At 41.3% G+C, this 20,093-nt stretch overlaps 2 protein-coding genes across 3 annotated transcripts; one reads left to right on the top strand and one right to left on the bottom strand.

Annotated features, from left to right (window-relative positions):
- Window positions 1-19: 19 nt before the first annotated feature.
- On the bottom strand, window positions 20-13,285 carry ppat (phosphoribosyl pyrophosphate amidotransferase). Its single transcript, XM_060866757.1, has 11 exons — window positions 12,960-13,285; window positions 5,871-5,937; window positions 5,488-5,694; window positions 4,285-4,397; window positions 3,975-4,120; window positions 3,800-3,872; window positions 3,568-3,719; window positions 2,503-2,630; window positions 1,328-1,549; window positions 1,097-1,217; window positions 20-819 (listed from the first exon to the last, which is right to left on the bottom strand). The coding sequence occupies exons 1-11, from the start codon at window positions 13,085-13,087 to the stop codon at window positions 650-652; spliced, it is 1,527 nt and encodes a 508-aa protein (XP_060722740.1). The 5' UTR covers window positions 13,088-13,285; the 3' UTR covers window positions 20-649.
- paics (phosphoribosylaminoimidazole carboxylase, phosphoribosylaminoimidazole succinocarboxamide synthetase) lies at window positions 6,855-19,763 on the top strand. Of its 2 annotated transcripts, XM_060866753.1 has the most exons (15): window positions 6,855-7,245; window positions 8,024-8,449; window positions 8,586-8,654; window positions 8,765-9,472; window positions 9,903-9,977; window positions 10,431-10,597; window positions 13,630-13,669; window positions 14,927-15,124; window positions 15,784-15,962; window positions 16,351-16,530; window positions 16,665-16,778; window positions 17,190-17,273; window positions 18,083-18,263; window positions 18,420-18,578; window positions 19,442-19,763. In XM_060866753.1, the coding sequence occupies exons 1-15, from the start codon at window positions 6,870-6,872 to the stop codon at window positions 19,606-19,608; spliced, it is 3,123 nt and encodes a 1,040-aa protein (XP_060722736.1). In that variant the 5' UTR covers window positions 6,855-6,869; the 3' UTR covers window positions 19,609-19,763. The 2 variants fall into 2 exon arrangements, with proteins under 2 accessions (XP_060722736.1, XP_060722737.1); XM_060866754.1 differs by lacking the exons at window positions 6,855-7,245; window positions 8,024-8,449; window positions 8,586-8,654; ... (1 more) ...; window positions 9,903-9,977; window positions 10,431-10,597 and adding an exon at window positions 13,432-13,549.
- Window positions 19,764-20,093: the final 330 nt, after the last annotated feature.

Genomic DNA, 20,093 nt, shown 5'->3' with positions numbered 1-20,093 from the left:
TCTACAATGGGACAATCGATTTTATTTCAACATGCTGTTGTGTGTTTTTTAATTATACTGGATTGCAACAGGTTTTGCTACACAAGTTGAAACGGAACAAACAAAAGCAGCTTTATTTCACACACATTTACTTTGACAATTCCTCATGACATTCCTTCACATACGCTTTGTCCGATGTCCGTAATAATGCCGTGGCTATAAGAAAGGCTTATAAGAAAAGAGAGAGATACAAATGATGAGTAATATTACACAAAGCAAACAACTAAACAGTCTAGATGTAAATGTTCTTAGTGTAACTCGGCGGCATCGCTGAAACAAAAGACTGTTCAGAGGTCACAGCTGCTCGAACCATGTGATTGGCGAACAGAAGTCGTTGGACAGGAAATGAGGGGCAAAATAAAGTGCTTAAATTTGCATACAAGTGAACATACTGAAGTATATGGCACATCACGGTAACTGTCAAAATATACAAAAGGGTGAAAAACTGAAATGTCCTTTAGAGAGTAGAAACCCTTGTTTATAAAGCAATCATGATTACCTTTCATACCTCCCAGTATAGTGGAGCTAATCCATCTGTAATGGTTACCACTCATCACAGGCTACGTTTTCACGAGGTGCGACGTCGGCTGTTGCGTTGCTGTGTGTTTCATCACCACTCCAGCTCGACGGGGTATTTACCAGTCAGGCAGGCTGTACAGTGACCCAGTTTTGTGCTAGCTTTGCTGCTGGAGCTGATCTGCTTCTTGTCGCATGTCTCGATCCCACTCTGAACTGCAGACACAAGGCCCTCGACGGACAGGTAACGCACACTGGTGGCTCCTACGCAACACAAGAACATCAACACCTTGTTTCAAACCGTTCTCTAATACGAGGTTTGTGTGTTAACAGGATGGTTTAACTCGCAATTCACACAGAAAAGCGATGGATGGGTTCAACAACAACAACAAAAAATCTGCAGTGTTGTCAAGCAGATCACAAGGAAGCAAAACTGTCCTCGAACCGTGCTCGAAAGACATTATTTACTCCTGTAAAATAGTGTCCTTAAAAAAATATGCAGGAATTTAAGTAAACAATTCCAATATTTATCTCGACTTACCAATATAGTTTGCAATGTCCTTGAACTCTGGTTTGTTAGCAATAAGCTCTTCTTTGGTAGGAATGTTGATGCCCATGTAGCAGGGGAACCGAATCGGAGGAGACGCCACACGAATGTGGACCTAATCATTGGTTTTCAGTCAAAAGATTAAGCGAATTAGTAAAGCAGAAGTAGTTTTATTTTTGAGTGAATGTGAATGTGAATGAAATGGGAAACTCGTACAAATCCTACCTCTGTTGCTCCGGCCTCCTTGAGCAGTTTAATGATGGGCGAGATGGTGTTGCCTCTCACGATAGAATCATCGACGAGAACAACTCGTTTGCCAGAAAAGTTGTCCGTCAGCGCCCCAAATTTCTTAGCCACCCCGAGCTGACGCAAACGAGTATTTGGTTGAATAAACGTCCTGCCGACGTAGCGGTTTTTACACAGGACCTCGACATAGGGCAGGCCAGACTGGAGAGACAGGACAGTGTCCAATCAAATCAAAGTTATATCACAGATACAGAATGATGCATTTCTGAGAAAGCAATGAAGATTAAGTTTTCTAACAAATTGATCGTGCACACACTCTCACACACTCACACACACACAATGTCTCTCTCTCTCTCTCTCTCTCTCTCTCTCTCACACACATTCACCAGTTTAACATCAGTGGTAGGAAGGTAAAAGGCACCACCATTTAATCCAAGGTAAATTTTATGGTGTTGTTTGTAAACCATCTCCTCAGAGTGACAGTGGCTCATAGATACAGAGAGAGGACCTAAAAATTCCCAGAATTTGAATGTGCTCAACATAGCTGCCGATTCGCATCATACTTTGTGATTGTATATGTGGATTGTGGATTGTTTTCCCCCCCCTACAGTCCATGCAAATGCATTTTCCCCATTTTTGTACTTCACTCTTCACAGCAGATGATTTGATGAAAACTGCAGCCGAAGCAGCGACTATGCTAGAGCAAGCTTTTTAACACTACTGCATACTGGCATGTGTCCAAAGCAACACTGGAAAAGCAAGGGATTTGTTCATAAAGTGTTTGTTTCCCCTTGGACAGGCTGTTAATCAGTGATTTTTACACTGAAGTGCTTGACCATGGGAAAGCATCAGGGCAAAAGGCACAGTGACAATGCTCCTGCGAGCGCGCACACACTCGCACACACACAGAGCTTTTCTCTTCAGGCTCATTTTTAATTTCAGGAACAAAAACAAGTGGCATGGAAGGAAATCCAGTTAGTATGATAGATGTGAAGCCTTTACTTTTTACATTTTTTTTTTTTTTACTTTACCTTAGATTATTAATGAGTCCAAAATTCTGTAGTGCTGTGGTATAATCGGGAATTATTGCAGGAATAATAACATCATACATCAGTAATACATTCATATTATTTATACTCATACAAATCTTTTACCACTTGTGCGTATCCTAAAGCAGCTGGAGTCGCAGACTCGGGCACTGTACTGACCACGTCCGCATCAGTCGGGGCCTCGATGGCCAGCTGGCGTCCACAGCGTTGCCTGACTGTATAAACCATCTGACCTGCAACACACCACCAGAGACTCAGTGAAGATGATGAGGAGTTTGATGCTTGAGTGTGAAACAAAAGCAATCATTTCTGTTACGCATTTAACACGACAGATATAATAAACACAGCTTACTTACAGTGGACTGCATTAGATTCTCACACTACGACTGTATTTGTATCACTAGATCCAGTGCTTGTACACCAGAGAGCCTCAGAGACCCCGGATGTATTTAAAGAGTTCTTACTACATAGAAGAATCTAGAATATTAGTGCATAAGAACTGTTGGAATAATATACGTAAACACTAAAAAATAAATAAATAAAAACAGAGTGGGGGCACGGTGGCTTAGTGGTTAGCACGTTCGCCTCACACCTCCAGGGTTGTGGGTTCGATTCCCGCCTCCACCTTGTGTGTGTGGAGTTTGCATGTTCTCCCCGTGCCTCGGGGGTTTCCTCCGGGTACTCCGGTTTCCTCCCCCGGTCCAAAGACATGCATGGTAGGTTGATTGGCATCTCTGGAAAATTGTCCGTAGTGTGTGATTGCGTGAGTGAATGAGAGTGTGTGTGTGCCCTGCGATGGGTTGGCACTCCGTCCAGGGTGTATCCTGCCTTGATGCCCGATGACGCCCGATGGCTCCCCGTGACCCGAGGTAGTTCAGATAAGCGGTAGAAAATGAGTGAGTGAGTGAGTAAAAAAACAGTCCGTTTTGTATCCAATTTCTTAAAAATTGCTCTTGTTTTATGGCAGCATTTTTGTCTTATGTAGAAAAGAGGCAAACTTCTGAAATTCTACTTCCGCAAGTACTTTTTTCTTTCATTGTATCGACCTGATGTTAATATTATACAAGTGATAGGGAGCAACAGAGAGGCTACTTTATGGAGTAATGTAAAAAAATATTTGTACAGGGAAGCAGCATTTGATTTGAATCCTTGTTCGAATGATGCACTTACCTTCAAATATGGAGTCTGGCCTGGCAAAGTAGACATACTCAAATATACAGAAAGCTGGAGGATCTCGCTCGGGACGGGGGATTATGTTCAGGCTCTTGACCCCATGTTTGGAGATCTGCACGATTTCTCCAGGTTGGACTTCACGGTAATACCTGCGGACAGAGACACGGGAAGTGTCCACCTGCTGTACCAAGTGTTGCCAGTTTCAAAGTGACACGGTTAAAAGTCTCACTTGGCGCCGATGGACTGGAAGCTGCAGGATTCTGAGGAGACAACCCAGCCTTCTGTGTCTCCTTCTCCACCTCCTGAGGAATACAGAAAGTGATGTTTTCATTATAATTCATTCTTAAAATCAATAATAATCTCTTATTTTTATCCTTCCGCTCATTTTTAAATCTTTTTTGTACCAGAGCTGTGTAGTTTGGAGATGGGCACCAGCCGTCCGATAGACAGCGGTCTGTTGCCGTACGGGTCTCGCACAGCGTAGATCACGTCTTTGTGCATTATCAGCAAGGAGTACGCTGTTGGAGCCTCAGTCATCAAGTTCTTAATGCTGAAATCAAACAAAAAACAATTATATCGGAATATTCTACACTTTACTAAATTAACCAAGATGTTGAGTTGGACTGAATATACAGTAGTGGGTACGGTTTCACGTGCGATTAAACAACGACCATTAAAAAAAAAAACTGGTGATGTTGAAGATAGGGAACTGACCGTGCTACCCAATCAGGATTGTCAACCTCCTCCATTGGCGGAGTCAGACAGAGCAGCTGAGTAATGAGCTCGCTGTCCGAACTAGTGGAAAGACCTACACCATGTCTCATCACCTATAAAACACATGAATGTGATTTTTTTTTTTGTAAATGGTATATTTTAAAAGATTATTTTGCAAAATAAAGTACAGAAAACTAATCTAAATAAGCAGTAGTATTAATAATAATAATAATAATAATAATAATAATAATAACAAAAACAAATAAATTATTCCTTATTATAATTTCCATTTTCAAAAATCATGATAAACATTTTAATCATTCAAAACCAATCTTTAATCCTTAAAAACATGAAAAAAAAAATAGGCTTTTATTTAGTCTGGAACTGCTTGCTGCGGCAATCGTAAAAACTCTGCTGGATGCTGATGATTTTTAGATAATTCTACGGTGATGTTCAGTAAAAAGGATATATAGCGGTACATTTTCCATCTAATTCTTTCTATCCTTTCCATCTAAAGTCAATTTTCTAGACTCCACCTGGCTGACATTTATTTTCTTTTAAATAGCTGATGCTGTCTGTTCAAATTGTTTAAATGTGTCGATTCTTTGACCGTGTATAATTAAATACTTAATACGTTTAGTTATCTAACGTTAAATATATACACGTCTAACGTTACGTTATATATTAGATAAGAAACGCTAAATAATCTCCGTTGACATAAAGGCGAGGGCACTCGCGTGACTCTAGACATGTGCATGAAAAAATGGGGGGAGAGAAATGGGCAGAGCTCCAGGAAATTTCAGTTAATATGTTAATATGAGTTTAAACCACCTGCATGATTTATTATCCTATTTTATTGGAGAGATTAAAACTGCTCTTTTACTTACTACTGAGTCATACTAGATGTTTTTACATTTAAACCTTTTAACCTTAAAATCTGAAAGCTGTAAACATCACTGGATATTATGGCAGAGTTAGATTATAAAGAAATGATTTGGTATATTTACATTTACGTCATTTGGCAGATGCTCGTATCCAGCGTATATATCACACGAGCCAAATCCGGTCAGTGTTTGAATTAAACACATGCAAGTGGTACTTTTGAATTGTAAACATTTTTAGAACTGACATAACCACCGCCGTGGATTCAGACTCATGAACTTCATAGTATTTAAATAAATAAATAAATAAATAACTGCCTGCCTTTCTGCGCAGTGCAGCAGCGTTGACGAGTTCTCCGTTGTGTGCCACGGCAATCTTGCCGTGCAGAGTGTCTACCACAAACGGCTGGCAGTTTTGCAGCTCTGACATTCCTGTGGTGGAATAACGTGTGTGTCCGATCCCCAAGTTACCATATCGCAGCTTCAGCAAATCTTCAGGTTTAAAAGCTGAGCTGACTAACCCCATGCCCTAAGGAGAAATAGAACGAACAACAACAGGGAGAGAAAAAAACAAAGATGCGTGAACTAAGCTTTCTTCAGATAAGAGTTTGTGAAAAGCTCAAAATACTTGCAATTCTCTTTTTAAGCATAAGGTTTACCACTTAAATCAACGAGAACAACAAACATCTTTGAAACAGATATTACCTTGAGGGTGGTGTATGTAGGTGGACTGGAGCCATTACTTGTAACAATGCCTGCACTTTCTTGGCCCCTAATTCAGAATAACAAAAGCAGTGTTAATTATGTCAATAAATGTGGTGCTAATTGCTCTGTTTTTAATCTTTTAATCTTAAACGATGTTTTTAATCTTCGGTGTTATGTTGTACCAAGTCATGCATTTCTCTCTCTCTTTTTTTTTTTGCTAGCATGTTAAGCGATTTAATTGGATTGAGTATTTTGTCGTTATATCAGAAATTCGACAGTGTTTTTTATGTGGAATAAAAGATGAATATAATAGTGTGCATACTGGTTCGGGCAGCGTTGCAATAACATGCCTTGGCATGGCTGACAAATGAAAAGGGAACAGGGTGGAAATGTCTCCCCTCCCCTCCATGCTCTGTTTCTTCCCCTCTTCTTTTCCTCCCTTAAAAACCTAGCAGAATCAAACAAGCGTGCTTTTCCAGCCTGTTTTATGACTCAGCAGCTGCCTCGCTTTAAGCCCAGAGGCAGATCAAACTGGTTTGTGAGTGAAGTGGGTTTCAAAAAAAAAAAAAAAAAAAAAAAAAGGGCGGGTGCAGGGGGAAGAAGAAAGAGAGAGAGAAATTGTAGAAAAAGAAAGGGGGAAATATTTGCAGGACATTATGAAACAACCTGCCAACTGCATAGAAACAGCAGACATGGCTTTAAAAGCTGACAAATCTCTCCCACGCACCCGAAAGCTCTCAGTCGTTATCGCTTTCCGTATTAGTAAGGGTTCTTTCTGCAGCTGCAGCTTTGTTTGCCAAGCCACTTCTCACATTTCCGCGCCCCCTCCCCCCTTCAGCTTAAGCCAGTCACAAAGCCGCTCTCGGTCACATGACCGGTCCTAACTGGCTCAACTGTCTGGTTGCCTAGGACACTGAGCTTAAGGCAAAGGGGGAGGGAGAGAAAAAACGAGAAGCAGAAATTCAACAGAAGCCATTTCCAAGCTTCTAGCTCAAAAGCATGGAACTTAGTACAGAGCACAAAGCAGGCAGAGAGGAGGAGGAGAGCCAAAGAGAAGCAAATAGTCGGTGGGGAGGGGAAGAGGTTAGAGCTTTGCTAGTGGTGTGGAGGGAAAGGGAGGCCTGGGATGAGACTGAGAGCAAGGCCAAGTATGAGGCCATCTCGAGCCGGCTAAAAGAGATGGGCGTGCACAGGGACAGGCTGAGCTGCCAGGCACAGAGCAGAGCAATGGCACTACCTGAGTGGAGACCTCCAGCCATTCGCACGTCACTGGACAACACCACTATAACCCAAAGGTCTTACGAGATGGACGAGGAACAGACCAGTCCTGCCAGCAGGAGACAGGGCAACTCTTCTCTGAGCAACTTTCAGGAGGGTAAATATCTGCCACAAACTAAACGGAATTTTTTTTTGTTCTTTGTTTGTTTTATAATGACGAACTTTTCTTTTTAGAGAGTTGACCTATTATTCGCTAAGCTAACAGTACCTCAGAAAAAAATAGTAGTAGTACTAATTAATTCTGCAAACCAAAACAAATGCTTACATACACTGAAAATGTATTATTTCAAACACAAGAACAGTTTTTTTGATGATTTTTTTTAAATAAACGAGGAATTTTTCTCTTTAGAACATTTTGCCTTATTTCCCAGAAATTTCGACTTTCAGTACCTCAGAAAAAAATTGTGGTGATAATAAACGATACTTTAAAATTACCACAATTTTTTTTTTTCTGAGGTACTGAAAGTCTAGGCTCATTTTTACTATTTCTTCTGGATGAAGGATCTTCTACACATTTATTTTTTTCCCTAAGCTAACACATCATATTAAACTTATAAAATGTACAATACAAGAGAAATGAGATGACAAAAGAAGCTACAAACAGCAACTGCTATAGTCTCGCGGTCACATTTATTCTTTAGTCTCGCTTTAGAGAACTTTATCGCTCAGAATGATATTACAAACAGTCTATATTTTCCATCAAGGTGCTTTCGTGTTCATTCACACTACTAACATTATGCGGTCAGATGTGTTCCAGAGTGATCTGATCGCAATGAGACACACTGGACCCCATTCACACCTGTAATTAGTCAATTAATCCAATTCCTTTACTAGTTTGGATGTCCTCTAATATTCCACTGTTCTCTCTTATTCAGGGAGTGCAGATCAGCATTTTGTTCCTCTCTCAGGTATGGAGGGAGGGAGACACTGGTCTGATAAAGAGATTCGGGCTCTCCTTAACATCTGGGCTGACAGAGAAATGCAGGTGCGGCTGCAGAGCACCCACCGAAACAAGGCCATCTTCCAGGAGATGGCACGCCGCCTGGAACTCCAGCACGGGGTGGTGCGGGACTGGAGACAGTGTCGCACCAAATACAAGAACCTCAAATATGACTACAAGGTCAGCAAGAATCAAGGTCGAACTATGCGCTTCTTTGCAGAGGTGGATGCAATCCTGCAGGGCAAGGACATTGAGGATTTCCTAGAAGAGGAAGAGGATTCTCCCAGGAAAGATCCAGAGGGAGACCAGGCAGATGAAAGAAGAGATCCAGGAGAAGCTAACTATATTAAGATTGATGATGGTAAGAAAATAAACAGGAGCTAGCTAAAAAGTGCTAGGTATTTTGATGTTCTCTAAATCAAGTCTGATTCAAATTGCTTTTCCATTCTTCGTTTTGATTCTCATTTTTGCTTTTGCAACTTCTTATTTTATTACAGATGAGAGTCTGGCAGATATGCAAACAATAATAAATACCGGTTCTCATCACCTCATGACAAAAGATACAAGTGCGTAAACAGCCCAAAATACATACGATTGGTTCAGAATGCGAGCTAATGATGTAGTTTACAATTATACGCATTAACCTGACTTCCTGATCTGCTATTTTCTGATCCAGGTTCAAGTGTATCACCAGGTGCTAGAAGAACTTCAGACGAGGAGAACGTGATCACAGTCCATGATTCAGGCCGAAATTGGTCTGAGGAAGAAGTGGCAGCGCTGCTTAATATCTGGGCTGAGGAGGGAATTCAGCAGCAGCTGCAAGGCTCGACTCGAAACAAGGACGTGTTTGTGCAGATATCTCGCCGGCTCCTTCAGCAGGGTGTAGAGAGGGACTGGAAACAGTGTCGTACCAAATACAAGAACCTGAAATATCTGTACAGATCCTTGCAGAGGGGCAAGGCTGATATCGGAGACACTCGGCGCATCATGAAGTTTTATACACAGCTAGACAACATTCTGTCCCGGCCAGTCAGAGGCCTATACAGAAACCAGGAGATGTTCAGTCCTCCCACGTTAGACGAGCACTCCATCTGCGAGGTGCCTGCACATGAGGACAGTGACATCATTGCCATCGGATATGATCAGCAGGCCATGGACGATACCATTTTTAGAAGGTCTCCAGGCTTCGGCGCTGCTAGAACAGACAGAATTTTGAGGCCAGAGGAACTCGCTGAGACGGACTACGAAACAGAGGATCAGTTAAATGACATGCTGGTGAGGTCAAAAGACCGCGTTCAGACAAGATACGACGAACAGCCTTTGACCAGTCATTCTATCACAGCAGGTACATATGAAAGAGGCCAGGAATATAAAGCAAACTCAGGTAATTACACTGAACTAGAGGGACATTCAAGTTCAAGTTCTCTTTATTGTCAACTCTACCACATGTACAGTACATACACATAGAGAATTGAAATTGTATTTCTCTCAGTCCCAAGGTGCATAATATTAACAATGGAGTTTAAATAAAACAGTGCAAGGCATATGCAGATAAAGTGAAAAATGAGCAGACCAATGCTGCACAAAGTGACTGGTGCATGTTGTCGTATGTTTGGGGGGAGAGGTGGGAGGTGTGATTTTGGAAGGACCTGGGGATGTGGGATCTGGAGGGGTGTCTTAGGTTCATAGATCTGTGGATCTGTGGTGCCTGGGGCAGAAAAGTACCATTACATGTACCATTACATAAAAACAATCCTGTTCAAGTAACTGGAAGTAAAGCATGTGTGTGTGTGTGTGTGTGTGTGTATGCGCAGGTGATGGAGAGACAACGTTCACAGAAAGAGAGCATGCTGTGTCACGAAGAGGAAAAAAGCGGAAGGCCACAGAAGGTCCTTCAATACTTTATAATGAAGACATTATTATTAATTTAAAAGAATCTTTATTGTGACTGTAGTCATGTGACTAGAAAACATGAATGTGATATGACCAAGACAAAATAAAAAAATAAAAAGTCACTATCTTTCAAGGCTTAAAAAAAAGTCACATGGTTTGTGCAGCTAAGAGAAAAAAAGTCTTAGGAAAAAAAAAAAGGTTCAGTCTTCGATTCAGAAAGATTCTCGATTTTGTCGCTCTATAAAGAGCGTAATAACTCCTAATACTGATGTAGAATATGATGTGACTAATAAAAAAAATTGAAAAAAAAAAACACAGCAATTAATTTACAGCAAATAAATGAATGTAACTAAAAGCTAACGCTGCAGATTGTGATCTTAAGACCATATATTAAATTAAGGTAACAGTTATACAAATTTATTTACATTCTCCAATTCTTGTGTTTACAGATTACAGCATTTTGACCAAAAGGTTTCAGGAAAGTGTTGATGACGGAGACAGCAGCACAGACTGGTCTGAGCACATCGACTATCAGTGCAAAGAGGAGCAGGATCAGTACATTCCGATTATGGAGATCAGCTCTGTGCGCTCTATGGCCGACAACACCGACAACCTGGTGAGCCGATCAGTACAACACACATCGGTACAATGACCACTCAGTAATCCATCTCTCATCTTTGCCTTTTATTATAGAAGCTATTCACTCTCTCACTCACTCATTTTCTACCGCTTATCCAAACTACTTGGGATCACGGGGAGCCTGTGCCTATCTCAGGCGTCATCGGGCATCAAGGCAGGATACACCCTGGACGGAGTGCCAACCCATCACAGGGCACACACACACACTCTCATTCACTCACGCAATCACACACTACGGACAATTTTCCAGAGATGCCAATCAACCTACCATGCATGTCTTTGGACCGGGGGAGGAAACCGGAGTACCCGGAGGAAACCCCCGAGGCACGGAGAGAACATGCAAACTCCACACACACAAGGCGGGAATCGAACCCCCAACCCTGGAGGTGTGAGGCAAACGTGCTAACCACTAAGCCACCGTGCCCCCCTTATAGAAGCTATTATTATTAGTAATATGGCTCATTATTAAGACAGATATTGTGTGTTACAATATCTACCTTCTACCTCTGGTAAGAAAACTAGTTTCAAATTGCATATTTATTCTGATCCTTATTAAGTACTATAACTAACTGGTTGCCTAAACAGTTATAGTTTAATCATTTAGAAGATTAAGTGTACCGGTTGTGTAGCGGTCTTCTATATTTTCTAGATTAATACACACTTTTGAACGTAGGGGGAAAGCTTTAGACTTAAGATGCAACTCATGACAACAGTCACAGAAAGTTTGACCGAAACTCACCAGTGTGTTTAGCGTTGCTGTGAATGAAATCCATAACCGTTTTAACATTCACCGGGAAACCTGATGTGCTCACAAGTGAATGTCAGCTTTAGGCTAATGTTCCTGTTTTGCATTATAGCGAGTGTGTAGGGTGTAGTTTCTTATTTTAGATTTTCTATTCTAAAAATTAGTATTTGCCAGTTACGTTAGACATCATTTTAATGATCTAATTAATTTTTGATCAAAAGCTTGTGAGGAGGACTGCACATACAAAAACCCCAAAAAAAATGTTAGGGTACAGGTGCTGGGCACCAAATAATCAACAAAAAAAAATAAAAGAAGCCCGCACACTGACAAACTGCTCCAATAATTTTAATGGTGCAACGTTTCGACCATCAGGTCTTCGTCAGACACAATCATTGTACAATCAAACCAAACAATGATTGTGCCTGACGAAGACCTGATGGTCGAAACGTTGCACCATTAATATTATTGGAGCAGTTTATCAGTGTGCGGGCTGCTTTTGTTATTTTTTTTGCTAATTAATTTTTGAAACATTACAGCAGTCATACATTTACAAATCTGGATTTTTAAAAAAAAAAAGTATGCATGTTCCGCATTACTCATGTTCTGCATAATGTTCATTTACATTACATTTACATTTACAGCATTTAGCAGACGCCCTTATCCAGAGCGACTTGCATTTTTTTTTAACCTCATTTTTATACAACTGAGCAATTGAGGGTTAAGGGCCTTGCTCAGGGGCCCAGCAGCATTTAAGGTTGTCTGTCAATGTAGTTTAGGAAACCCAGCTGAGATCAGGACAGAAACTGATAACACGGGTTATAGTGTCACGTGCTGAATATTAGTCCTTGTTCATTCATTCATTCATTCATTCATTTTCTACCGCTTTTCCGAACTACCTCGGGTCACGGGGAGCCTGTGCCTATCTCAGGCGTCATCGGGCATCAAGGCAGGATACACCCTGGACGGAGTGCCAACCCATCGCAGGGCACACACACACTCTCATTCACTCACACAATCACACACTACGGACAATTTTCCAAAGATTCCAATCAACCTACCATGCATGTCTTTGGACCGGGGGAGGAAACCGGAGTACCCTGAGGAAACCCCCAAGGCACGGGGAGAACATGCAAACTCCACACACACAAGGCGGAGGCGGGAATCGAACCCCCAACCCTGGAGGTGTGAGGCAAACGTGCTAACCACCATGCCCCCTAGTCCTTGTTCAATCATTAAAAAAAAAAAAAAAGTCCTTAAATATATATTTAAAATCAATTCTACATTTATTTTATAAAAGGACAGTGGTGCCAGCTTGAGAAGTTCCACAAAGACAGGACTAAATCTTATAAGAAATCGAGCACTGGAGGCTTACACATCAGATTCATTACACTTAGGAAGCGTTTCAAAAGTATTGGCACCCCTAAATTAGCAGATGAGTCCTATTGGTGGTGTTTGCAAGAAGAAAAAAAAAAAGTTTCACATAAAATAAGTCTATTTTTTTTTTCCAGGTGTGCTTTAGTTTTAATTCAGCCTGACTGTAAAGATTAAGAACACCCAAGTGCCTTATGCATCATTAGTGTATCAGGGATCTTACCTGTGCTGCAGAGCTACAAGCCCCAGGGTTATAATCTGGGCAACCTCAAGCTGTGTTGGCCATTCTCCTGCAGCAACACAACCGAAAACCCCACATTCCTCTCCGATACCGGATTCTTCAAACTCCATTTCCAATACAACTTTCAATTCAGCCAAAATCTACAAAACTTCACTCCCCGAAAATCTCCCAATCCAACCACGTGCTGCTTCACATTCGCTTTTGCCGGAATGTACCAACTACAGAAATAGGGGGGAGTTCAAATCAATGCAAAATCGGCTACAAGACACACGTGAGTTCGCAAACAACGTGTCAGTTATCGGTTTAGTAAAGAAAAAACAAGATAAAAGATAAAAATCTGTCGGCTTTGAAACAAACCCCCCCTCGTTAGACATCGCAGAGAATCTGCTGAGATTTAAACTCAATATTTGTTTAGGTTACTGAAACCTTCCCACGTGGTGAAGATGGCGTCACTGACTCTTTTTTTATAAAGTGTCGTAACTTTGTATCGTCAGTCAGTCTTGTGGCTTTTTTTCCCCTCCTCGAGCCTCACGTGGTTCCTCCATTGAGAGCTTCAGTTTACTGACCTGCAGGTAGTTTAATTTCTCTAACATTGTCTAGATTTTGGGGTTTTGTGATTAATGATAATCTTCTGATTGACTTTTTTTTACAGGACAAGAAAATTGTAACCGAAATGGCGTCGACAGGAGGAGGTATGTAGTTGTGTAAAGCTTGCACTGCATTGTGTGTGTGCGCGCGCCCGCCCGTGTGTTTGTGTGTGTGTGTGTGTGTGTGTGTGTGCGCGCGCGCGAGCGAGCGAGCGACATGCATTGCCCAGATTGTTGCACTGAAAACACGTTGAAAGTTTGTTTTCTTGTTCTGTTTACTGTATACATGGTCATTCTGCACCGTAACTAACTAGCAGTAACCTGTTAATTGGCTTTCGATGTTTTTGTCAGCACAGTAATGTTAAAATCACGTGTAACAGGAAAAGGTTTGATCAATTCGTATTTCATGGAGGAAGCTCAGACTTGGTGCATTAGGATCAGACACTTTTAGGTCTTGATCAGGTCATCTACTCGATCGTTGTCCACATGTTTTTGGGCTTCATTTACTCTTAAAACACAAACTCAGCACGTGTCTCCGCATGTAATCCATCCAAATCCACAGATCTATTAGTCTCATACACACACACACACACGTGTATATACTTCAGGAAATGCTCTTCAGAGAATGAGATGTGTGTGTGTGTGTATATATATATATATATATATATATATAAAATCCTTCTATAAGAATCAGAATCAGATTTATTGGCCAAGCGTGTTGACACACACACAAGGAATTTGGTTCCATGTGTATATATATACATGTATGTGTGTGTGTGTATATATATGTGTGTGTGTATATATATATCTATATATGTGTGTATGTATGTGTGTGTGTGTGTATATATATATGTGTGTGTGTGTGTGTATATATATATATATATGTATGTATATGTATATATATATCTATATATATGTGTGTGTGTGTATGTATGTATGTATGTATGTATGTGTGTGTGTGTGTGTGTGTGTGTGTGTGTGTATTCACTGAAGAGCATTTCCTGAAGCAGACATCAATTGTTCTGCTGTGTGAAACATTTAGGACACTTAAATTACAAAATTTTAAATACTTTAAATATTTTTTTTTAGTACTTAAAACATTTAAATACTCCTTTATGACTGCTAAATTTATTCAAGGTTGTTTTTATTCAGATCCATGCATTCATATTCAGTGGATTAATCCATTGTGAGGCATGTTGCAATCTTTGACAATGGAAACCATGTTCTTTGTCTATTATAATAATAATTTTAAACATTTGGGCCAGTTACAGTGATAAATTGGGAGGTGAGGGGGAATCATGTTCTCCTCTGCAACTAGTCAACCTTTTAATGAGTTTCAATTGTTTTGCTGTTCTTTTGTAGATCTGAAGCTTGGCAAAAAGCTCAGTGAGGGCAAGACCAAGCAGATCTTTGAGCTGCTAGACATCCCAGGCCAGGTTTTGGTCCAGTCCAAAGACCAGATCACGGCGGGCAACGCAGTGAGGAAAGACCAAATGGAGGGCAAGGCAGCGATCTCCAACAAGACCACTAGCTGTGTCTTCAAGCTCCTACAAGAAGCTGGTGAGCTCGGTCACAGGTTGTCCTTTCTATGGGTTGTTTTCACTGACCTCACTATCACCTACGTAATTACCCACAATGCAACATGTTTTTGTAACTGTGTGGCCTCTGGCTAAATAGCCAATAGACTGGTTTTGGCTTCTCATATCAACATTTTATTAATTCGACCATATCTATGGCAATGTGAGGCTGAATGGCTTTAAACAGTGCATAATGCTTCATTTTACAGTAATGAGCCATCAGTGTTTATCACAGTCACATTGAATGAAAAAAGACATTGAATGAGACAAGAAACCTTGGCCTAATTCAGAAGTCTGTTCCGCAGCTCGTCTCTGTAGCTCATAAACACGCTTATGTTTGTTAAATCAGTACCTTGTGACTTTCTTGAATTAAATGAAATGTGATTCACACTCCCACATATCCGATCATGCTCAGTTGTTCTGTTTACTGTCAGTATTGTCCTTCTATCAGATACTAACGTCCTAATCTGTCATGGCTGACCCACCAATAAATTTTTTTTCTAACTGCTTTGCAAAAATTCAAAGCACTTTTTGCTAGCGTGAGTGTGGTCAGTTTTATACCAACACGCTTTCCATTTTGTGTAAAAACTTGTGAATTGTACACGGTTTCTCACTGACCATCTCCATCTCCTGTTCTGTCAGGAGTTAAGACTGCATTTGTAAAGCAGCATTCGGAGACGGCGTTCATAGCCAGCCACTGTGAGATGATCCCCATCGAGTGGGTGTGTAGACGAATCGCCACAGGCTCCTTCCTGAAAAGGAATCCGGGCGTCAAAGAAGGCTATCGCTTCTCACCACTGAAAATGGAGATGTTTTTCAAGGTGGGTCTCTGCTAGTAGTTTGACAAAGAATTCCTGACACTTTGTACCTCTGAACTATCGCTAAGCATTCAGAAGACTATGTTCTGGTCAATATGTTGCCACATGCTTGTACAAGAACACGGAGTGCAGCTTGTGGATGAAAGTAAATGATTGGATTGGATCATGCAGTTCTCAGTGAAGTCAGTTTGCAGAAATAACATGGCTTGGAAATGTAACAACGTAAGAACAAAGCAGTTTGGCTCTCAGATGAGAAACAGTATTTCTGGAAATGATCTATTATCAGTTCTTTGCTCAAGATTGCATAATAGATAGCTATTTTAGTGATGATGATCAACCAATACTGCAAATTTGATTAAACGGAATGTTTGATGGAACCGATTGCTTGCAGGATGATGCCAATAATGACCCGCAGTGGTCTGAGGAGCAGCTCCTAGCGGCCGCCTTTGATCTGGCAGGCCTGAAGATCGGCCGCTGTGAGGTGGACATTATGAGTAAGAGCACGGTGGCTATCTTTGAGATCCTGGAGAAGGCCTGGGCCACCCAGAACTGCACGCTGGTAGATATGAAGGTACATTTAAGACCGCGGACTAGGAAAATGAACAAAAATTATGTTGTTCTTATATCCACCTACCTTTCCGTTATCGTTGATTATTATCCGTCCAAGTGTTTAATCCCAGCATGGACTCATTCTGTTTTGTTTAGATCGAGTTTGGTGTCGATGTGTCGACCAAGGAAGTGGTGCTGGCTGATGTAATCGACAACGACTCATGGAGACTCTGGCCGGCTGGAGATCGCAGCCAACAGAAAGACAAGCAGGTGAGTTTTACATTCACAGTGCAGGACTGTCATTGTTTAAGGTCTGAAGACTGACACTTTGTGTGTGTGGTGTGTGTGGTGTGTGTGGTGTGTGTGGTGTGTGTGGTGTGTGTGGTGTGTGTGTGTGTGTGTGGAACACATTGCTTTAACTTCCCAGGCCAGCTCCCTTTCATCCATCCGGTTATAAAGACTAGTCAAGAAAAAAGCATGTAATCACACAGTGCCAGTATTTTAACAGCTGATGGTTTTCATGTGTAGTTTATGTGCGTCACAAGAACATTTGCTTGATCCTCTAATACAGAAGCAGTTAGAAAAGATTTTTTTTTTTTGTCCATCAAATTGATATACTTTTGCCGGGTGCAGGCTTGTGCTGGTTTCCTTGTGAACCTTGTGGTTCGTTTCCTTGTGCAGGTTTATCGTGACTTAAAAGAGGTCACACCTGAGGCCATGCAGATGGTCAAGAGGAACTTTGAATGGGTGGCTGAAAGAGTACAGGTACACACACACACACACACACACACACACACACACACACACACTTCCCTCACATGCCATAGTATTTCTTGTTTAATGATCTGACATTTAAGACGTTAAACATTCACTTGCTGACTGAAATTGCACAATTTGCCCTTGTTGTTCATGTAAACTCTTCTTATCTTTCTGTGTACCCGCTCTTCTTAACCTTTAATAAAATCCATAGGTTTCACAAGACTTCAGTCTCTGTGACCCTGAACCTTTTTAGGGTTGACGTATCTTGTTGTTTTTTGTAATCGTTCCTTTAAAGAATGGCAAAGCTTTCTGCATTTTCAAATTAAACTTCATTAGCTTTTGGTCCTAGACACGCGTATAAATATTAGTATGTGGTCAGTACTTTGGCGCCACCACGTGGTGTAATAACAGTAGTGCACAAAGAGCATTTTCATATCTACATTTACATTACATTTACAGCATTTAGCAGACACTCTTATCCAGAGTGACTTACATTGTCTTAGTTCAGTTTATACACATGAGCAATTGTGGGTTAAGGGCCTTGCTCAGGGGCCCTGCAGTGGCAACTTTGTGAACCTGGGATTCGAACCAATGACCTTCCGATCAGTAGTCGAAAACCTTAACCACTGAGCTACCACATCCCATATCTGGCTTAAATATCCCAGTCTGCACTGAGGACCGATACTGGGTCTTGTTGCATGTCGTACTGCTACCGTGAGTAATGGTGGTGATGGAGTGATGGTGTGAATGTTAGTGTTGTGTTAATCCTTCGCTGGGATTCTGTTTGTGACTTGCTTGTTTGCATGTGCCTTTAGCTGCTCCTGGAGTCACATGTGAGCGGGAGAGTTGTTGTACTGATGGGCTCTACATCTGATCTGGCTCACTCTGAGAGGATTCGGAAAGCTTGCGGCTCGTACGGGATCCTCTGCCATGTCCGTGTCACGTCTGCGCATAAAGGCCCTGATGAGACCCTTCGCATCAAATCAGAATATGAAGGTAACAAAGACGAAAAAAAAAGATCGGAACAGTTTACGTAAAGCTCGCAGTTACCAGTTTGAGGTTTTAATAGAACGTGAATAATAAGAGAGAGGTAGCATTACAACCATAGTCTCTTTCCCTATCTTATGTATTACTGTGCTGTTATTTCCTCAGGTGATGGCGTCCCGACCATTTTTGTAGCCGTAGCAGGGCGGAGTAACGGTTTAGGTCCGGTGATGTCAGGAAACACAGTTTATCCTGTGATTAACTGTCCTCCTGTTACATCAGACTGGGGAGCTCAGGATATCTGGTCATCTTTACGCATGCCCAGTGGTAAGTATTCTGGTGCTAATATGCACAAGCAATGTTGCGCATTTAGCTTGACAATAAGCCTTGAAAATAGCTCAGTTTTTTTATACAGAAATCACATTTCTCAATTTTAAGGTGCTGCACGTTATTCTGCAAAAAAGTCAGGAAGTATCACTAAGTATCACTATAAGTATAACGGAAGGATCCTAAAAGCCTGTTTTGGTTTTAACTTTTCCCCAGAAGCAGAGAGGAGCATAAGGGCTTTACACAAGGGCCCAGCAGTGGCAGCTTGCCTGTGCTGTGGGACGTGGTAGCCTAGTGGTTAAGGTGTTGGGCTACCTATTAGAAGGTTGCGAGTTCGTTTCCCAGGCAACACCTTAACCACTAGGCTACCACATCCCACAGCACAGGCAAGCTGCCACTGCTGGGCCCCTGATCGAGGTCTCGAACATTCAATTACTGTAAAAAAAAAAAAAAAAAAAAAGAGAGAGAGAGAGAGAGAAAACTTAGGCCACTCTGGATAAGGGCGTGTGCCGAACAACTAGTCAATTTCCAGCAGTTATTGAACTGTGGCTGAACTTTGCATCCTTATAAGTATGTGTGTACGTATTGTAAGTTTCTGGCTCTTCGAGCTCTGATGCCATTTTAGTTGTTCCACTGCATACATGAGTGATATGGATTAAGGCAGCGGATTATTAGGCTTTTTCTGGCATATGCAGGACATTTTAAGGCGTTAGTCAGCTTTGCAGGTCAGGTTTTGGTTAGTCCGGTTTACGCAATTTTGTGTGTGTGTGTGTGTGTATATATATCTTGCTTTAAAGTGCCTCTCCCAATTGCAAAATACTTCTCCACCCATTCATTAATGTTCTCTTTCTTCTCTTCTTCAGGTCTGGGCTGTTCAACAGTTCTCTCTCCAGACGCAGCTGCCCAGCATGCTGCTCAGATCCTGGGCCTGACTGATCACCTGGTGTGGGCTAAACTGCGTGCCTCTATGCTCAACATCTGGATCTCTCTGAAGCAGGCTGACAAGAAGCTTCAGCAGTGCAGCATCTGAACACACAGCATTTGTTTTATTTTCAGCCATTCCTGCTGTTTAACCATTCCGTAACACACTACTGCTAAAGCATTTCTCATTATTGAGGCTTGTCATCTAGAGTCTGAAAATAATCTCAGTTGTAGATGAAACTAAATAAATGCATTTACAGAAAACATTTATGTGGACTAATTCTTCATGCAACACAAATGGAAGTCTTCCTCTGTTTTAATTCGGCATGGGATTTTTTGTCCTTAATTTGTTTTTGTTTTTTTACCTTTTACATAGAATGTGGTGGAAAAAATCCAATTCTGAAATTAACAGGAGAAAAACTGACATGATGATCAATGATGCATAGGAGAAGGTTTTTTCATGCTTTTTTTTTTTTATTTTTTGAAGAAATAATTCAGACTTGGATCTGATCATATCAACACCACACACACACACACACACACACACACTACTCAAGTCTGTAAACCAGCTGTTCAGAGAGCAAGCCATCATCA

Source organism: Tachysurus vachellii, chromosome 3, assembly GCF_030014155.1.
Source record: "Tachysurus vachellii isolate PV-2020 chromosome 3, HZAU_Pvac_v1, whole genome shotgun sequence".
Classification (NCBI taxonomy): domain Eukaryota; kingdom Metazoa; phylum Chordata; class Actinopteri; order Siluriformes; family Bagridae; genus Tachysurus; species Tachysurus vachellii.
Note: the sequence above shows the minus strand (reverse complement) of the source record. Positions and strands in the feature narration are given on the sequence as shown.

Coding starts and splice junctions, on each gene's coding strand:
- ppat (XM_060866757.1), bottom strand. CDS start 13,087: ATGGAGTTTGAAGAATCCGGTATCGGAGAGGAATGTGGGGTTTTCGGT. Junction 5,938..12,959: donor CTTGTAGCTCTGCAGCACAG/GTAAGATCCCTG, acceptor ATTCTGAATTAG/GGGCCAAGAAAGTGCAGGCA. Junction 3,873..3,974: donor CTCCAAACTACACAGCTCTG/GTACAAAAAAGA, acceptor TGTATTCCTCAG/GAGGTGGAGAAGGAGACACA.
- paics (XM_060866753.1), top strand. CDS start 6,870: ATGGAACTTAGTACAGAGCACAAAGCAGGCAGAGAGGAGGAGGAGAGC. Junction 15,125..15,783: donor CAAGCTCCTACAAGAAGCTG/GTGAGCTCGGTC, acceptor CTGTTCTGTCAG/GAGTTAAGACTGCATTTGTA. Junction 16,779..17,189: donor GCCAACAGAAAGACAAGCAG/GTGAGTTTTACA, acceptor TTCCTTGTGCAG/GTTTATCGTGACTTAAAAGA.